The following is a 19,287-nucleotide window of genomic DNA, read 5'->3' on the forward strand; positions in this document are numbered from 1 at the left end:
TGGAGGCAGCTGATCACCAGGGTCACCACCTGGACTGGTGCTAAGTTTGATGGGTTTACTGGGGGGAAAATTGGTGGGAGAAGGCTGTTGCCTTTATGTCTCGTCTGTAGAGGCATCTATCAAACCACTGCTGGAAACTGCTGGACAAGGTGGAGCCTTGGTCTGGTCCAGCAGGGTTGCTCTTGTGTTCTTACAAGTGGGGCATGTGAATAAATATTGCAGTGTGGGGTGCTCCTGTCCAGAGTTCCAGCCAACCAACCATGTCTTCTTTCAGTGGACTCTGTTACATTTTCCTCCCTGTGGGTTGATGCATATGCACCCAAAAGAGAGAGAGAGCGCTTTTTGGAACCAATACCATACATTTTGATCAATGAGCCACAGACAAAAAAATTCAATAAGTATTCACTGTAACATTTTCTAACTGAAAACCTTATATAGATATTTAGCCTTACAAGTGGGACCTGTAATGGAATGGTGCAGTGTGGAGAGCTCCAGTACAGTGTGCCAGCCGTCTAGTCATAACCATTTTCCAGGACACTCCATTACATTTCCCCACCACTAATTTCCAATCCGAAGCAGACATTTAGCATTTTGTAGGTGCGAAAGCATGCATAGTCCTCGTTGGGCTGCTTGGGAGATTTCCATGCCCCCTTAAATCCCCACTCCCAAGTAATTGTTTCTATTTCTGCAAACCTTGTAGTTCCTGCTAGCATGCCAATTCCTCTTTTTTGTTTCTCAGGATCCCTGATATGTAGCCATGATGTTTGTGCATATACAGTAACACACACACATCCACAAAATGAAGTGCTAACTCAGTTATAAATATTCCATCATTATTAGTATATATTCTGATGGCTTTTGTGGTACATATGCTACAATCAGAAGGTTGCAAAGAAGATTGGCATGAATGATGCCTACCCTGCTCTTCAGCTATGAAGGCTGTCATAGTGACTGACATACAATCAATTTAAACAAGACAGTCCCTTTTTTAAAAAATGACACACAAGGGGACAGGGAGGGAAATGGGTGGAAGCAAACTCAGGCACCTGTTCTCAAATGGTACTTCTTATAGCTTTCTAGCTAGCATAGAAACAGTTCGGGTGAAGGAGGCTCCTGATAGAGCTGGTCTTTCAGCAAAGCTGAGGAAATAAATCTAACAAAATTGTCACAAGGTACAGAAAATCAATGATCTATCTGAAGATAAGAGGAGAAAGTGTTGATAAAGGGAAGTGAGGAAATGCTACAGGGGCTGGTGTGGAAATGTGGAGAACTTCAGACTGGAAAAATTAAAAACAGAGAAACTGAAATTGACAGATTGGCCCATCTCTAATCTTCAGGTCAACTGGCTTTGTGCTCTGTTTTGTTGCGTGGGCAGGGAAAACAGGACATTTTAAGAATTTAATTTCCCTGTACATTACAAAACAAAGCCTGTTTGACTTCATTCCTAAAGATGCTACTGCTGTGAGCAAATATACAGTGGAGCTGTTTCTAACAAAATCAGGCTGGTCTAAGCCAGGAGACAATAACAAATGACTTTACAGCTCCTCTGGTCTCTCTGCCCACAATGCCAGATTAACAAATCAAATCCCAGAACAGGTAAACTGAACATAATAGCATCATTTTTCCCCTATTTACCATGCTCAGGTTGTGAGCGCCTTCATTTACATTACCATGGGACCATCCACAGACAATAACATTGTTATTAGTAGTATTCATTTTGTTTCTATTCCACTTTGTATTTTTAAGAAAAAATCTCAAAGTGGTTTACAACATGTTAAAAAAACAAATAATCCAGAATAAAACATTACTGAAGAAAGTCCAACATAAACCATGCATTCAAAGCAACATAATTAGTAGAAAGCTAAAATATTATCCTAAAGATTTCAAAATAAAACATTTATGAAGGAGTTACAGGTAGGTAGCCGTGTTGGTCTGAGTCGAAGCAAATTAAAAAAATTCCTATGAAGTATCTGACGAAGTGTGCATGCACACGAAAGCTCATACCAAAATAAAAACTTAGTTGGTCTTTAAGGTGCTACTGAAGGAATTTTTTTTATTATGAAGGAGGTTCATTATAGAATGTGCATTTAGCACAGTAAACAAAAATAACACATTTAAAAAGAAAACATTTAATAAAGGGAGTCAAATATAAAATGCACATTTAAAACAACATAATTAACAAGAGAATGAAGGAGTATCATAAGCACAGAAGATACCCGCTGCTGTTCCTGCCAATGGTGGTTCGTGTTGAGTGGCAGCTGTGGAAGCTCAGGGCTTCAGTCCTATACCTCCTGTGGTGCAATGAGTCTGTGCATGTGACTGTTAACCAGAAGGCTGGTGGTTTGTGCCCACCAAGGGATTGGCTGAGGGCAGGATTCCTGCATTGCAGGGGCTTGGCATAGCTGCCAAGTTATCCCTTTTTTTAAGGTATTTTCCCTTATGCTGAATAGGCTTCCTCGCGAGAAAAGGGAAGACTTAGCAGCTATGGGGCTTGGACTAGATGACCCTCTTTCAACTACAGTATACAATTCTATGAGTCTATGTGGCAGCCTTATTGAACTCAGTGGAACTTTCTTTGGGCTAGAAATGTACTGTATGTGCTTATGCCATAAGTCATATAAATCTAGTCTAAGGAATTTATGTGCTTGCCCTTTCAGAAGCATTTTGCTATGCTCTCCAAGTTTAACTCTCACGGACATGCCAAATAGTTAAGCTGCTTTTTTTTTATGTAGCAGGAAAAAGGAAGTGAATATCAGATCAGGAAGTGGTGGAGCAATTGTATTACTAAATCTGTAACTGGAGCAGAAGTCAGCTGAAAACATCTTGGTTTGGCTGATGTATTGGCTCCTGTCCTGAAACATTGTTTGCATGAAGCAGTTTTGCTTTGCTTTTTTGTCCCAAGCTGAGACATATTTTGCTGCTACCCTGCTTCTCTGAGCTTTGATAGCAGCAAATGCAGATATTAATGAGTACCAAAAACCCTCTATTCTGAGTTCAAAAGCTGGTCACATTTACATCATACAGTTAAAGCACCTGTCACCCCCAGAGAATCCTGGGAACTGTAGTCTATCCCTCACAGAGCTACAATTCCCAGCACCTTTCAACTTGGGTGTAAGAAAAAGACCCAGCTGCCTGCATGTGAATGAGGGGAGCATGACACAAAATTAAAAGAGGCCAGAATATGCATTGATTTTAAAAGAAGGCTTTACAGCAACTTTCACTAACCTCTGGGGCTAAAAGGAGTACTAGTCCGAAACATCTGAAAGGCACCAGGTGTCAAAGGCTGCCTTACAGCAATGTGATTTTCATTTCTTTCTTTCTTAGTGCTGCTGCCTGTCCATATAAACTGACGATTTATTTCCTGTTTTCTTTTTCCATATGCCGCGTCTGCAGAAGCTGGAGAGAGAGAGAAAGTGTTTTAAGTGTAGCATTGCAATGTAAAATGTAGAGTGGATAGGAGGATATTTCACACTTGCTTTTGAGGAAAGAAATGCAGTTTGCTTTGTGGGTGCTAATTATGTACAGCAAAAGGATGAGGAATCCCACCTGCAAATGACATGAACTGCTCACAGGGGACAAAAAGAACTACTCTGAACTTCAGTCATTTTTGGTAGCTGACGTTTAGCTAAAAAGATCTTCAGCAACCTCCAAAGAGCTCAAAATGGTATTTGCTGCCATTCCTAAAACAACTGGGAGAAACCCTTTCCAATCTACCTTCTGCCCATGCTGTACTGTAACCTTCAACAAGAGTCACTTTGAACTGCTTTTTACTATTGGGCCTGTAATGCTTTGGACTCAGAAGGAAAGGAATAACAAATGTCCCTTCCTGAGGGATATCATAGAGCATAATCAGAAGAATCTGGGGTGGTTGGACCAGATTGAATGAAATATCTCCAGCTGAGAGCAACATTAACACAAGTTTCAGTTTTGTGAATTTGGAAAAGGCAATAAGCCCAAGGAAGGAAGTATTATACCTACTGTATTTACCTTGGCCTTTGACACCTGAGATCTGCATACACATCATACATTTAAAGTTAAAGCACATTATTTCGTCCAATGACTCTTGGAAACTTTCCCCAAAGACTCCTGCTAAACTTGCTGGGAATTATAGCTCTATGAAGGATAAACTACAGTACAGTTGTTGTTGTTGTTGTTGTTGTTGTTGTTGTTCATTTCTATATCGCTTTAGACTTTTAAGAAAAACCTCAAAGCGGTTTACAGCATATTAAACATCATTAAAAAGCAATCCAGAATCAAACATTTCTGAAGGAAGTCAAATATAAAGTATACAGTCAAAGCAACATAATTAACAGGAAACTAAAATATTATCTTAAGGATTTCAAAATAAAACATTACAAAGGAGGTCAACTGCAGAATACATATTTAACACAAAGTAAACAAACAAACAATCTTAAACATTACAAAAGAAAACATTGCTAAGTGAAGTCAAATATAAAATGCACATTTAAAACAACATAGTGAACAAGAGAATAAAATATCATCATAATATCATCATTTAGACCCACCCTAAACTTCTGGTTGTAATTTTTAAAAACTGGTTTTAATATTGTATTTTTATATAGTTGCAACCCACCTTGGGACCTTATGTCAAAGGGCAGGTAAGAATGAGTGCAGATACAGATCGCGTGGCAAAAGTTGATATTAAGAGAAGTTGAAAGAGAATAATAGGAAAATATTAGTAAGAGAAAGTAAATGGAAAGAAGAAAAGAGAAAGAAGAGAAAGGAAAGGAAAGGAAAGGAAAGGAAAGGAAAGGAAAGGAAAGGAAAGGAAAGGAAAGGAAGGAAGGAAGGAAGGAAGGAAGGAAGGAAGGAAGGAAGGAAGGAAGGAAGAAAGAAGAACAATCTGTACCTTTTTATTATATGGATATGTATGTGCAAATTGAGTAGATGTATTTTTGCGCAGATGTCTTTTTATTTGTTTTATTCAATAAAGTTTTTTTTCAAAAAAAAAGAAAGAAAGCCTAAGAGAGCTTTTCAGACCTAATGACACAAGTCGCACTGTATAAGTCCACAGAATTCTTTATATATTGAAATTTGGTTTTCTTTATAATACAGTTAAAAAAAAAGAATGAGTGTAGATTTCAGAATCTATATCTATCAAGAACCAGTGCAGTAGTGGTTAGTAGTAGTAGTAGTGTAGTGGTTAGGTTGCAGGCGTCGGCAACCTAAGGCCCATGGGCCACAAGCAGCCCACAGGGGTCGTTTAACTGGCCCACAAGCCACCCCCGAACTGAGCCGCCCGCTTGGCAAGTCCCCACCTGCTGCACTAAACAGTGCAGTGCGGTGTGGGGGACTCACTTCCATGGCGCCGGAAATCGCATCTGCACAGACATAGGAAATCGTGTCTGTGCAGACGCAGACGCTGGAAATCGCGGGTGAGGGCACGATCCGGCCCATGGAGGGATCTCCGCTGGATTGAACTGTCCCAGGTGAGGTAAACCTTGCCGACCCCTGGGTTAGGGTGTCAAACTTAGGACCTGGGAGACCAAGGTTCGAATCGCAACTTGGCCATGAAGCACGCTGGGTTACCCTGGGGCAGTCACTGCCTCTCAGCCTAACCTACCTCACAGGGTTGTTATGGGGATTAAACGAGAAAAGGGAGAACCATGTACAGTACAGCACTTTGAGCTATGAGAAAAAGGTGAGATATAAATGCATTGAATAAATAAATATTTTGTTTATTTTCAAATCAAATGAGGCTGCTTCCCAGCATTCCATAATGATTTTGAGTCTGTAACAGATGATATAAGCGCAGACTTTTTTCTTCAGAGCTGTCACTACCAATGAGATTTTTTAAAAAGAAAATAAATGGGAGCCAGACTCTACTAGCTTCTGTGTAGATCTCTAAATGGAAATAGGCTGGCATCCATCCATCATATGAGCAGTACATTTATATTCGCAATGATGCTTTTGCTTCTAAATCTACAGTTTAATTACATGCTCCCTGCTGTAAAGATCTGTGTTTCAAGCAGTGCATTTTTATGTATTTTTTGTGTGTAACATGTCCGTTGGATTATCTCCAGCATTCGTGGCTGTGTTCTTTATTTGTTTGTTTTAATGCTAAGGAGCCTAATGAGCCCAACAAGGAGAAAGATCCTGTTTTCACTGTAATGATCCTCTGCCAAGCAACCCATTCCAGATGCAATGTGACTTTGGAAACCTTTTCAAAGCCTCCATTGTCATCTCAATACGTGTGTGTGTGTGTGTGTGTGTGTGTGTGTGTGTGTGTGTCTTTACAGCTGTCACCAATTGCGCATCTTTGGAAACAGAGTCAAAGCGACTGGGCAGTGAATTGCACTGGTTTCCCTGCAGTGAAGCGCCCCCCACCTCTGCAATTACTACTACAAGATATACTGATGGCCCCCAGCTTCGACAACTTTAAAGGTGGCTTAGATAAATTTGTGGGTAGGGTTATCAGTTGCTACTAGTCAGGACCTACTGTATAAATTGCCTCCAGTAGGAGAGGCAACATGCCTCTGAAGACTAGTTGCTGGAAATCATGAGTAAGCCAGTGGCATGCGGCAAAAATTTTAATAGGGGAACAGTTAGGGCCAGAAGCCCCGATGTCATGCATGTGACATTGTGATGTCCTGACATTGTGCACGTGAGCATCACACCTCCCTCCCTAAGCTGGCCAGAAGCTTCCCAGGCTTTGCAAAGGAGGTGCCAGGGCTCTGACAGGATGCTGGAGTCCTCCTGCTTCCTTCCAAAAGCCGGGTGGACTTTCGGAAGATGGCAGGACGGATCTTGGACCCATCAGAGCCTCACACCTACCTCCCTAAGCTGGGCAGAAGATTTCTGGGCTTTGGGAAGGAGGCACCAGGAGAAAATTTAGGGGACTAGCCTATTCCCCTTAGTCCAATAACCACATGCCACTGGAGTGAGCAGCGTACTGTTGCGCTCAGGTTCTGCTTGCGGGCTTCCCACGGGCATCTGGTTGGCCACTCTAAGAACAGGATTAAGGACTAGATGGGTCTGAACCAGCTAATCTTGCCATGTGTATCACAAATGAGGATACTCCTGAGAAGTGGAGGCTGGTCCATCAGGATAATTGAGAATACCCCACCAACCTTAGCCAGCCCTGCACCTGCCTACCTCCTTGTTTACTTGCATCCCAGGGGGTGGCACTGGCTGTCAGGGTCTTCCTCCTTAGTTGCAGTGCTGCCTTTGTTGAACTGCAGAAGGATGGGAACAAAACTAGGATAAGCTGTCTCTGCTCCACCAGCAATTTGTTCTGGCTTTATATATTGTTGGTCTCCCTGCCTTTTGCCCTTCCAGTTCCAAAGGGCACCAGCCTTCTCTGCTCCTGAGCATATGTGAGAGAGGGGAAGGGGCAGAGCCCAGGAGTCCAACAGAGTGGCACAGCAGACAGTGGCGAAGTCGGCAGAATCAGATGTGCTGCAAGCAGGAAGTGGAAGCTGGAGCTGATGGGGGTTGTAGTTGAAAACATCTGAAGGGCAGTATATTGGTAAAGCATCTGCTTTGCATGCAGAAGTTCCTGGCATCTCTAGGCAGAGCTGTGAGAGGCCCCTGTGTGAAAATCTGGAGAGCTATTGCCTGAAAAAGTAGAAAATACTCCGCTAGATGGACCAAAGGTTTGACTCAATATGAAGCAATTTTCTGTGCATCTTCCTAGGTTCCCAAAGCTTGAAGCAAACAAAAGGGATGCCTCTGTTTGATGAACTCAGTGTCAGTAAAGGGTGGAGGTTAAAACTTGCTAGAACACCCATGGTAGAGTTTGAGTGTTTAAAGGAGATAACAGTTGGGAGTGGCTTCTCGTTCAGAAGAATGCTTCTTAGCTGTACTGGCATTCCAGCTCTACAATTCTATGATTCTTTGACTCTATGATAAAGTCTTGGCGTCCCACAAGAGCAACCTCACAATGATACACAATGGTGGAGCTGAAAGCACAGCACCTAGGAATAAGCTGCATCAAATAGCGTGCCACGTGCTTCTGGCTAAATATGCATAAGCTCACGCTGCACAAAATGTTATCTTTTTCATTATTTAACAGCATCAGGTTTGACTTTGAGACGCAGTGATGGACTTTGTGCAAAGTGAATCTTGAGTTGTGAACAACATCAGATTCCTCCACATCTGAAAGCTGAATTGTAAGATACTAAGCAATGAGATACACTTTAAAGGATTCATTCAGGACCTTAACATTGCTGAACTGAATGGAGGGGCTCAAAGCATTAATACCCCAATAGGGTATTGCTTCTGTTGTAAAGGGAACTTAGATGTAATGGTTCTATACTTAGGGCAAACAAAGTCAATGTGGTGCTCTCCAGATGTCATTGGAATCCAGCTCCTATTAGCCCCAGACAATATGGCCAGTGGTCCAACCACATCTGCAGAGCACTATATTGGCTATCTCTGACTTAAGGAAAGGTAGGCTAAGAGAAGCATGATAAAAGGGGGGGAAGGGGGATGAAAAATATGCCATTTGCAAGTTACATTCTTTGCATTCCCAATGAGTTGCAGGAAGGATATAATTTTATGAGTTGCTATCCAGGCTATTATGTCTACAATAGAACCTGATAATGTGTGACAGCAGCTTATTTCTAGACCAGTCATGCACTGGAGAGCTTATCATTTCTAGACAGACTGCTAAGATCCAGTTTTGTTGCCACCAAATATAATTTCCATCTGATTTGTAATTGTTTGATGGCCTGTTGTTGGTCACAGTCCAGGTGCTAATGGACAGATGTCCCTATCACAAGACCACCATCACGCTTGATTGCAGCTGTTTCTTCTCTCAGGGCAACTCAGCATTTATTTATTTAGCTACTGAATGTATTGCGTGCATTCAAGTGTTTTTTTTCTTTCCATAGTGAACTACAGAACTGGTTATCTTCATATCAAAGCTATCCTCATAGTGAAGAATGGCAGGGCAGTGCCAGAAGACCTAAAGGTGTGATATCACATTGGGTAAAGGTAAAGGGACCCCTGACCATTAGGTCCAGCCGTGACCGACTGATATCACATTAGCAAACTAAATTATTGTGGGCATGCCCCTTGGTTAAGCAGGACTCTTCTTCACCTGCCTCTGACAATCACTTTCTTCTAAACTTTAAGATTGCCACCAATGTGGCCACTTTTGACCATGTCCAGAGTGCATTAGATAATAGTTCAGGAACCACAAGTGGGTCACAAGGCCACATCAGATGGGTCAGGACAAAGCTGTCACCACATGCAAACTCCTCAGCTGAGCCTGGATGCTGCAGCTTTTTATTCCCTTTTCTTATGTGAATGTTTCCTCTCCACTTTGGCCCAGACCAGCCTTGCCACAGCCTCTTACTCACTCCCTGTTGGCCTTGGAAGAGGCTATCCATCTGATTTCAGCCCCCCCCCCCTGCAATTTGTTTGTTTGTTTGTTTTACTAAAACCAAACTCATTATCCAAGAACAGAACCTTATCTCGCTCAAATGGCACCAGATGTGTTCATGGAAGTTCAAAGCAACCCCCCTGCCGAAATCATTTCCAAAACTACCCAATAAGGACTGAGGGATCCTCCAGATGACCTATTTATTGAGCATTCATCCTGATTAGCTTGTACAAAGCTTACATGGAATGTGGATGATATCCATTATTTATTGAGCATTGGTACTGGTTTGTTAAAGGGGTATCTATAAGACACTGAGGATTTGTTCTGCACTCATTCCAATTTGTCTGTGGGGCAGTTATATGTTTTCCTGTTAGGCATTTGTTAATTCCACATTTTCCATTGCATTTTTATGCCACTTTCTGAACTGCAAAAAGTCCAGTTCTTTTTTAAAGTGGATTTCTGGTGCTTTAATCCATTTTAATTGCATAAACCTAAAGTTTGGGTATGCAGTTTGGAGACACCCTGAATATGCTCAGTGGTTATATAATGCTGACTTACTTGGGGGGGGGGAGGAGAGAAAACAGGATGGAGTATCCTGGCAAAGTGCTTGACAGTCTGGCTACAACTGTGGCTCTGTACATGACATATCACAGAATCAATGGAGACTGTCTACTTGTTTTTTCTACACAGTCAGCACACAGTCTAGAGCTACAGAATATTTTTTACCCCTGGAAAGCACTTATTCAAACACTAGTTTCATTCAGAAAATAGCTTATTGCAGATTGATTCTGCATTACCCCAATTTGTTCATTTGAAAACAGATGTAGGCAAAACCAGATATGGGGTGTGTGTAGCCACACTTGCCCACTAGCAATGTGGGTGATTGTTTAGTGTGCAAGCACTTATACTTTGGAACTCCCACTCTGGGCGGCTTCCAACAGAAAAATAAAATAATCAATTAAACATTAAAAGCCTCCCTAAACAGGGCTGCCTTCAAATGTCTTCTAAAAATCTGGTAGCTGCTTTTCTCTTTGACATCTGATGTGAGGGCATTCCACTACCGAGAAGGCCCTCTGCCTGGTTCCCTGCAACTTGGCTTCTCGCAACGAGGGAACTGCCAGAAGGCCCTTGGTACTGGACCTCAGTGTCCGGGCAGAATGATGGGGGTGGAGACGCTCCTTCAGGTATACTGGTCCGAGGCCATTTAGGGCTTTAAAGGTCAGCACCAACACTTTGAATTGTGCTCGGAAACGTACTGGGAGCCAATGTAGATCTTTCAAGACCGGTGTTATGTGGTCTCGGCGGCCGCTCCCAGTCACCAGTCTAGCTGCCGCATTCTGGATTGGTTGTAGTTTCCTGATCGCCTTCAAAGTTAGCCCCACGTAGAGCGCATTGCAGTAGTCCAAGCGGGTAGGGTCTCAGCCTGTGTACCACATGAAGCTGATAGACAGCTGCCCTGGACACAGAATTGGCCTACACCTCCATGGACAGCTGTGAGTCCAAAATGACCCCCAGGCTGCGCACCTGGTCCTTCAGGGGCACAGTTACCCCATTCAGGACCAGGGAGTCCTCCACACCTGCCCGCCTCCTGTCCCCCACAAACAGTACTTCTGTCTTGTCAGGATTCAACCTCAATCTGTTAGCCGCCATCCATCCTCCAACCGCCTCCAGGCACTCACACAAGACCTTCACCGCCTTCACTGGTTCTGATTTGAAAGAGAGGTAGAGCTGGGTATCATCCGCATACTGATGAACACCCAGCCCAAACCCCCTGATGATCTCTCCCAGCGGCTGCATGTACATGTTAAAAAGTGGGGGAGAGGACAGAACCCACAAGTGAGAGCCCAGGGGTCTGAACACTCATCCCCCACCACCACGTTCTGAACATGGCCCAGGAGGAAGGAGCAGCAGGCCCGTCTTAACCACATCGAGCGCCATGGCACAAAGGTCCCCCCGCTGCCACCCCCCCAACTCACCACGGACGCAGAGGAGGGAGATGGCATGGGCAGGCCGGGCGCTGAGGGCGGGCCGGGCTCAGGGGCGCCACAGCGGGTGGGACGGGCTGCCTGGTTGTCCTCCGGGGCGCTGGCACCACCTCCTCCTGCGCGGAGGCCTCTGCTCATGCCCCCGACCCGACCCGACCCGCCAGGCTGAGGCCGGGACTCGAACCCGCGGCGGGCGGGCGGGAGGCAAGGAGTAAGGCGAGTGGGAGGGCGGTCGGGCTGTCTGGCGGGCGCAGCAACCCAGCGCCCCCAGCAGCCCAGCGCCCTGGCGCATTGTGCCACCCAGCCTTGCCTTAGGGCCGGCCCTCAGGACCAGAACCACTGCATAACAGTGCCCCTAGCTCCCAACCCCTCCAGACTGTCCAGAAGGGTGTTATGGTCGATGGTATCAAAAGCCACTGAGAGATCCAGCAGAACTAGGAAACAGCTCTCATCTTTGTCCCTAGCCCGCCGGAGATCATCAACCAAGGCAGTTTCAGTCCCATGATTTATTTACAACATTTCATTAATTAGAGTAGTAACAATGGAAACCACCAGGGCTTTCAATTTTTCATGTTTTAACATACAAATTTTCATTTTCATAATGATGTGAAGGAGTATGTACTGTGGTTATAGGGTATGTGCTATGCACTATGATTTTAACAGTCTCAGAGAAGTGTAGTTGCTAAATTTATGCCACTCCTCTAGTTGAAAAGAATTCTGAAATCAGCTTGCCTACATTTACATTAGCTAGTAATTACAACAAACATGGTTAAATGGGAGCAAAACCTGTCTTTGTCAACAGTCTCAATTTCAAGGCTATGTTTTGTGAAAATTGCAAAATTTCCTGTCAAAAAGGGAACTGAAGTGTGCAAATGGTTGCTCTGAATGAATGTCATGCAGATGAACTCCTATAGGAGCATTGCATAATTTGGCACTTTAATGCTTCTTTTGTGCCTCTCAATACTCTTCCTCCAATATTTTATCTGCTAGTAATACAGTTAGTAACACAGTGAATTAAACCTCCTGCCCAGTTACTTATGAGACCTCAAACAGGGTACAGAATTTTACAGCGATTGAGAAGGACACCTGCAGATTCACAACCTGATTTCATGATTCAACACATCCTCCCCCTTCCCCAGTGACTTCAACACATCCTCCCCCTTCCCCAGTGACTTTTCAACCCACGTGGGATTTAGTCTTATTTAAACAACAACAAGGGACGCGGGTGGCACTGTTGGTTAAAGCACAGAGCCTAGGGCTTGCCGATCAGAAGGTCGGTGGTTCGAATCCCCACAAAGGCGTGAGCTCCCGTTGTTCGGTCCCTGCTCCTGCCAACCTAGCAGTTCAAAAGCACGCAGTGCAAGTAGATAAATAGGTACCACTCTGGCAGGAAGGTAAACGGCGTTTCCGTGTGCTGCTCTGGTTCACCCGAAGTGGCTTAGTCATGCTGGCCACATGACCTGGAAGCTGTACGCTGGCTCCCTTGGCCAGTAAAGCGAGATGAGCACCACAACCTCAGAGTCATCCGCGACTGGACCTAAAGGTCAGGGGTCCCTTTACCTAACAACTACAACAACACATTTTCAGCTTCTGGGGGCACTGTTTTGGAGAAGGGCATACTGAAGGTGGTGTCGCTTTGTACATGGAAAAGGGTCAAGGAGCCCTCCAGAACAGTGGGAGGATTTCTGTAGGTGTATTCTGCAACATGCCATTGATGCAATAATAACATATTAATAGTGGATTTGTACTGGACCATCCAAACATCGCTCTGCTTTATTAGTTGTTTGCAATGCTTCTCCAGTGCTGCTGCATTACTGCCATCTGAAGGGACACTCTTGCCAGAAGCTGAGTTGGAATATACCCTAGTTCAGCAAAGGTACCACCAAGGCCGAGAAGCTGCCAGCATGGTTCACACACATAGTTAATCTATTGGAGGCAAAAAGGCATGTTGCCCCCCCCCCCAAAAAAAACAATTTAAAATCATCATAATCAACAACTTATTAAAATAGATTATAAGCAGGAAACAGGCTAGGGTAGTGGTTGGACCTTTGGAGGAAAGGGAGGCTGCATAAGGGAGGAAAAGGAGATTTCAGAGAGGCTGAATAAATTATTTGCATCTATATATACTACAGAAGACGTAGGTTAGATCTTTGTGGCTAAACTTTCTAAAGAAAGGAGTGAGAGAAATGAAGACAAAAACAGTAATGGTATTAACTCTAGGACATATGGGCAAATTAAATGAAATCAAGCCACTGGATCCCCAAGAATGGCTTCTTTACCCAAGAACTGGAAAGTGGTCCGTGTAATGACATTTTTTTTTTACACTTTCTGAAGAGACCCAGGAAACTACAGGTTAGCTTAATGTTTGTTCAGTCAAATCCTCCATATTATGAAAAGCAGTTGCTTGGTTGGGGAGAGGGGGGAAAATAGCAGGAAAGTGTTGCTATTGCCCTCATGAGTCCCAATGAGAGGGGAAGCAATATATCAGTGATTATGATGATGTGCTTGTGAGCTTCTCAGAGACATCTGGCTTGCCACTGTGGGAAACAGGATGCTGAAGTACACTAGGCACAGGATCTTTGATCTGACCCATCAAGGCTACATGTATGTATGTGTGTGAGATGGAGAGATGGATAAAACGAGGGTATGAGACAGAGATGTAATGACTGTATGTCTGTTAGAGAGACGGTGTGTGCACATGTCTATGTGTGTGTGGGAGAAACAGTATGTATGTGAGCATGAGTGAGATACGGAGGGCATGCATGTGAGAGAGATGGAACTGTTTGCGTTTGTGTGCAAGAGAGAGGTGGGCGGACAGTGAGAGATGGATAGAATGTTTTTGTGTGTGAAACAGAGTGAGCAGGGAGCATGTGTGTGAGAGGGAAGCAAGTGTGTGTGTGTTGGAGATAGTGATGAGGTGTGTGTACCGTACTAAGAGAGATCAATATGTAGAATGATGATTGTTTATTAAATTTGTAGACTGCACTTCAGCTATCACAGGGAAGTTCACAGCATAAAATGCAAAATGAGAAGACAAAATGCATAATAAAACAAAGAGACCAATAACTCTGCCCTAACACATTAGAATGTTAATCAGCCAAACACCTGGTTGAAGAGAAACCTTTTTGCCTGGTAAAAAAGAAGTGTATAACAAAGGGACCAGGACAGCCTACCTGGGGAGAGCATTCCACAAACAGGCAGCCACTGCAGAAAAGGCCCATTCTCATGTTGTCACCCTCCAGACCTCTCATGGAGGAAGCACACAGTGATGGGTCTCACATGGCAGGATCCAGGTTGGTTCATATGGGATCAGGCGGTCCTTGAGGTATTGTGATCCTGAGCCGTTTAAGGCTTTATAGGTTGAAGCCAGCACTTTGAATTGGGTCCGGAAACTACCGGTAATTGGCAGCCAGTGTAATCGGGCCAAGATCGGTGTAATATGCTCAAACTCTTGCCCCAGTCAACAACCAGGTCACCAAATTCTGCACCAGCTGAAGTTTCTGAACTATCTTCAGAGCGAGGCAGCCCCACCTACAACACATTGCAGTAATTAACCTGGAGGTTACCAGAGTCCAGAGCATAGGTGACAGAAGTCCAGATAGGTGTACAACTGGGCCACCAGCCAAAGCTGCTGAGGCCACCTGAGTCTCAACAAAGGATCTAGAAGAAACCCCAATCGACATACCTCCTCCTTCAGAGGGAATGTAATCCCATCAAGAGCAGGCGACCTGTCATCAATCCAGTCTAGGGAATGTGTGCTATATGTGTTATTATGTGTGTGAGAGAAATGAGTTTGGGTGAGAGTTGGAGTGAATATGTGAGAGTGATGGAGCTAATGTGTTTGAGAAAGACAGAAAAAGAGGGCTGGAGTGAGGGAGGGAAAAATGGACCGAATGTGTGCAGGTGTGTGTGAGAGAGATGGAGCGACACTGAAGGATGGGACGAGTGTGTATGACAGGGTGAGGCATGGATGGTGAAGTGAGCCTGGTGCGTGTGTGCACTTGCGAATGTACGTGCTTGTGCTTTTAAGAGAAGGAGCGTGTGCGTGCACCACCAGCACGCCCGCCCGCAGGCAGGCATTCTGTTGGGCGGAATCTCCCCAGGGCCAGCGAGAGGGCTGAGGCGTGGAGGGGAGCGCGACAGGCGAGCCATGGTGGCCGTCACCTGACGCCGCCGCAGCTCCGCCGCCATTTTGTCTGGGAGTGGGAACGCGAAAGGGGGAAAGAGATCGGCGAGGAGGAGGAGGAGGGAGGGAGGCGTGGTGTAGGAGGAGGAGGTAGAAAGGGGACGGGGGTCCCAGCTGAGAGGGCGGACAAGCAGGCAGGCAGACGGACGGACGGACGGGCGAGAAGGAGAGGATTTGTCTGAGGCAGAGGCAGAGCCGCCCGCCAGAGCGAGCCGGAGTCCTCTGAGGGAAGGAGGGAGCCTTCGTCCGCCTGGCCTCGGTTGAACCCCTCAGCGGCAGCAGCAGGAGGAGGCTCCAACAAGGCCGGTGCACTGGGCTGGGCTTCTCCTTGGTGGGGCGGTGGCCGGCCCTCCTCCTCCTCCCTGCCGCCCCGTTGCCCTCTCGGCCCTCCTCCTTCTACTCTCTGGGCTGCCGCCGCCGCTGCTGAGGGGATTTGGGCGCCAGGGAATTCCTCGCCCTGCCGCCGCCGCCGCCGCCGCTTCATTTTGGGGGCCAAAGCCGAGCTGGAAAAAAAGAGCCTCAAGGCCCCGCGACTACCACCTTCCTCCTCCTCCTCCTCCTCCTCCTCCTCCTCCTCCTCCTCCTCCTCGTCGTCGTCGACATGTCGGGCCAGTCGATCACGGACCGGATCACGGCGGCGCAGCACAGTGTCACCGGCTCGGCCGTCGCCAAAGCCGTCTGCAAGGCCACGACCCACGAAGTCATGGGCCCCAAAAAGAAGCACCTCGACTGTGAGTAGCGTCGCCGTCGCCGGGCCCGCCAGGCGAAGGGCTTGACTGAGCCTGGGTGGGCGGGCGGGTGGTGATGGTGGCGGCTAGCCCCAGCTGGGGAACCCCTCGGATGGGGCTTTCCCTGCCGGCCTTTCCAGCTCCCGCGGGAATGACCTGCCGAGGAGGGAAGGGTCGCCGCCGCCGCGGGGCTTGACAGCGCAGCCCTGAGCATGGCTGTCCAGATGTCAAGCCCCGCTACGCGTTCAAAGGGGAAATGCTCTCTGCTAGTTGGGTGTGTGTATACAGTATATGTGCGTGTGCTTTAGGATTTCAATGCAAAAAGCACACGAGGAGTGGGGCTGACTGACTTTTAACCTTGCCCCGTTTGCGGGTCAGAGCGAAACCGTCAGACTTGGTGAGTATAGGTTCAGTTTTGAAGGGGCTGAGCGCAATGCCACTACTGGCAAGGAAAGCAAGCAAAGCGCGCGGGGGGAGAGGTTGCAGCACAACTAACAGACTAGGTTTGATAGGGTTTGTTTCTGGAGGTTAAGGTTGCAGTTTGGTGCTTGCATACCTGGAAGGAAGTCCCGTTTAACTTTATTTTTGATGAGGTAGGGTTTTAGGATTGGGCTATTCAAACACACATGGCTTGCTGAGTGCAATGTATGTTTAACTTTTGGTGTTAAAACATAACTCTCAAATTGGCAGGGGTGTGTGTGTTAAACTACTAGTACTAGTTCAGGGTTGTCAAGACAGACAGGAGAAATTCATTTAGGAGGCTTGAAAGAGACATTACCAGCTGGGCAGAATAGGGTTGTTTTGTGGTTGATATTGGACAAGATAGATTCTTGGCAGGGTGTGGGGGAAGGATATTAAAGCAGGAAAGTTTTGTTTTTCCCTTAGTTTTATTTCCTCCTCTCTCTTAATCCCAGGACTTGATAATGATGGCGATCATTTCCAGTGACACATTGACTCCTTGATTGTTGAGCTAGATTGTTGTATTCTTGGGGTTATGTGGCCTTTGTTATCTCAGCTTCTCCATCACTTTTGATATTACAGCACCAGACTTTCTGGTTGTGATTACTTTGGTAGTTGGTCGTTTATGGGACATTTGCAGTAGGAATGAGATTCTGCCAGTATTGCAACAGTTGTCAAAATTTAGTGGGGGTGGGGACTTGGAGTGAAATGTTGACAGTCCCTTTCTTTTGCAGATTAAAGACTTGCTTTTTCAGAGCCTCTTACTAGACTGAAAACTCACCTTTTAATTTCAACCTGTACCCAGGTCTTGTATATGTGTTCGTGACTTGGGCTTGGGGAGAGATCCAAAGTTCAGTAGTAGTGCTTATTTGCTCATAGAAGGTCCTAGGTTCAATCACTGGCATTTCTTGCTAAAATAGAAAGGTGGTGCTGGGTGGAATCAGTTATCAAGTGATGAGAAAGATCCCCGTCTTCGACCCTAGAAGATCATTGCTAGAGTAGAAATTCTGTGGTATAAGTCAGCTTCTAGTGCTTTGATATTTTTTTTTCTCGGAAGAGCAGGTGCAGAGGAGGACAGCAGGGTTTCTTACAGTTGTGTAGAAGAGAGAATTTCAGGTGATGTGAGGTAATTGAAATTAAAATATCTGTTCCCTAAGAGGTCAGTGAATGAATATTGTCAAGTGACTCTCATCACAATGGAATCTGCCTCCAAATAAAGAACATTCTTAACCTGATGCCTCAAAGGTCTGAAGTCTTCTGTTAACACTTTGACCAGATAAGATATTGTGTTCTGCTTACTTGGAGTTTAGCAGCGTTGTTTTACATGTATGGTTAAAAACTGCCGTCCTGGAAGATGAAAGTTTTCATCCTGAAGTTAGAATAGCAAGCTAGTTGAGAAATTGCCCAGTTTGTCTCACCTCAGTCATAAGTTTGCTGGGAAAAGTCACTATCTCTTGGCCTCAATCTTGATCTGCAGTATGGGACTAATACCAGGCTATTTTATGTGGGTGTTGCAAGGATTTCTGAGATAATGTATCTGAAGTACTTTGAACACTCTAAAGTGTTTTATACATGTTCAGTAATGCTGTTTCATTAGTGCCGTATGTTTCATAATACCGTATATTCAACAGTATGCATAAAACACTGTCTACCTAGAAATCTACTTGTTACCCTTTGATGTGGAGAAACTGTGTTGACATGAAATGTAGTTACTCTGCTGCGTATTGCAAAACATATATTGAATCCGACTGTTGCTTGGTGTGAGTGTGTTTCCTATTACTTTCAGGGACAACTCCCTCTGATTTACCAGGGGCTCCAGCTACTATGTGGTACAGTAACAATGTGCAATTCCCACGTCTTACTCTGTGATTAAATATTTCTTTGTGAATACTGATTTGTTTATGATGTACTCTTCGATCCTGTTTCTGCAAATATATAAACTCTGTTTTGCAGGGCAAAAGCTACCCCCTTTTGAGCCCTTCCTGTATTTTCGAATTTTATTTAAAAAGCCAGTATCTAGACTCCCTTTACAAAGCGATACATAAGAGACAGGCACTATTTTACTTAGTTCAATAAGAAGCATTAGTTGCTTACAGTGTTCTGCCCAGTGATTGCAAAGGCACTGTGGTTACTGATAAGAATTTAAGCGTTTATTTTAATGTTTAACTTGACTTGTGATAGCCCCCATCAGGTATCCTTGGTGTCCTCCACCTTCTGCAGCAGCATTTCTGGCTACTAGCCCATTGTGTGTTTAATCCCATTCTATCCCAAAAGATTATTGGGACTATTTGTGCTCAAATGCTGAATCTTTCAAAAGCAATAATATTCTGAAGTCTGAATAATTATGTAGTCCCTGTTGTCATCATTGATATGCTAGCATGAGATTACTCTTAGAATCCTGTACGTATAACACAACATTCTGTGGATCATTTCTCTATCTTCTGCAGTTGTGAAGTCACCCTAGGCCTAGGTCATAATGTAACCTTCATATGTGCTTTTGAAGAATGATAGTTTTCAGAATGAAAGGAAGTATAAATTAATTGTAACATCCGAAGTTCTTGATCCCAGAAGGTTAATATG

The 19,287-nt window shown here is 45.0% G+C and overlaps 1 protein-coding gene across 2 annotated transcripts in view; it reads left to right on the forward strand.

Annotated features, from left to right (window-relative positions):
- The first annotated feature begins 15,542 nt into the window (after nucleotides 1-15,542).
- Nucleotides 15,543-19,287, forward strand: part of LOC118078199 (phosphatidylinositol-binding clathrin assembly protein) — a 56,779-nt gene continuing 53,034 nt past the window's right edge. For both annotated transcript variants that reach the window (XM_035101946.2, XM_035101947.2), the window contains exon 1: nucleotides 15,543-16,251. In XM_035101946.2, coding sequence (XP_034957837.1) covers nucleotides 16,122-16,251 — 130 coding nt within the window. In that variant the 5' untranslated portion in view covers nucleotides 15,543-16,121. The remainder of the gene's footprint in view (nucleotides 16,252-19,287) is intronic.

Source organism: Zootoca vivipara, chromosome Z (genome assembly GCF_963506605.1).
Source record: "Zootoca vivipara chromosome Z, rZooViv1.1, whole genome shotgun sequence".
NCBI classification, from domain to species: domain Eukaryota; kingdom Metazoa; phylum Chordata; class Lepidosauria; order Squamata; family Lacertidae; genus Zootoca; species Zootoca vivipara.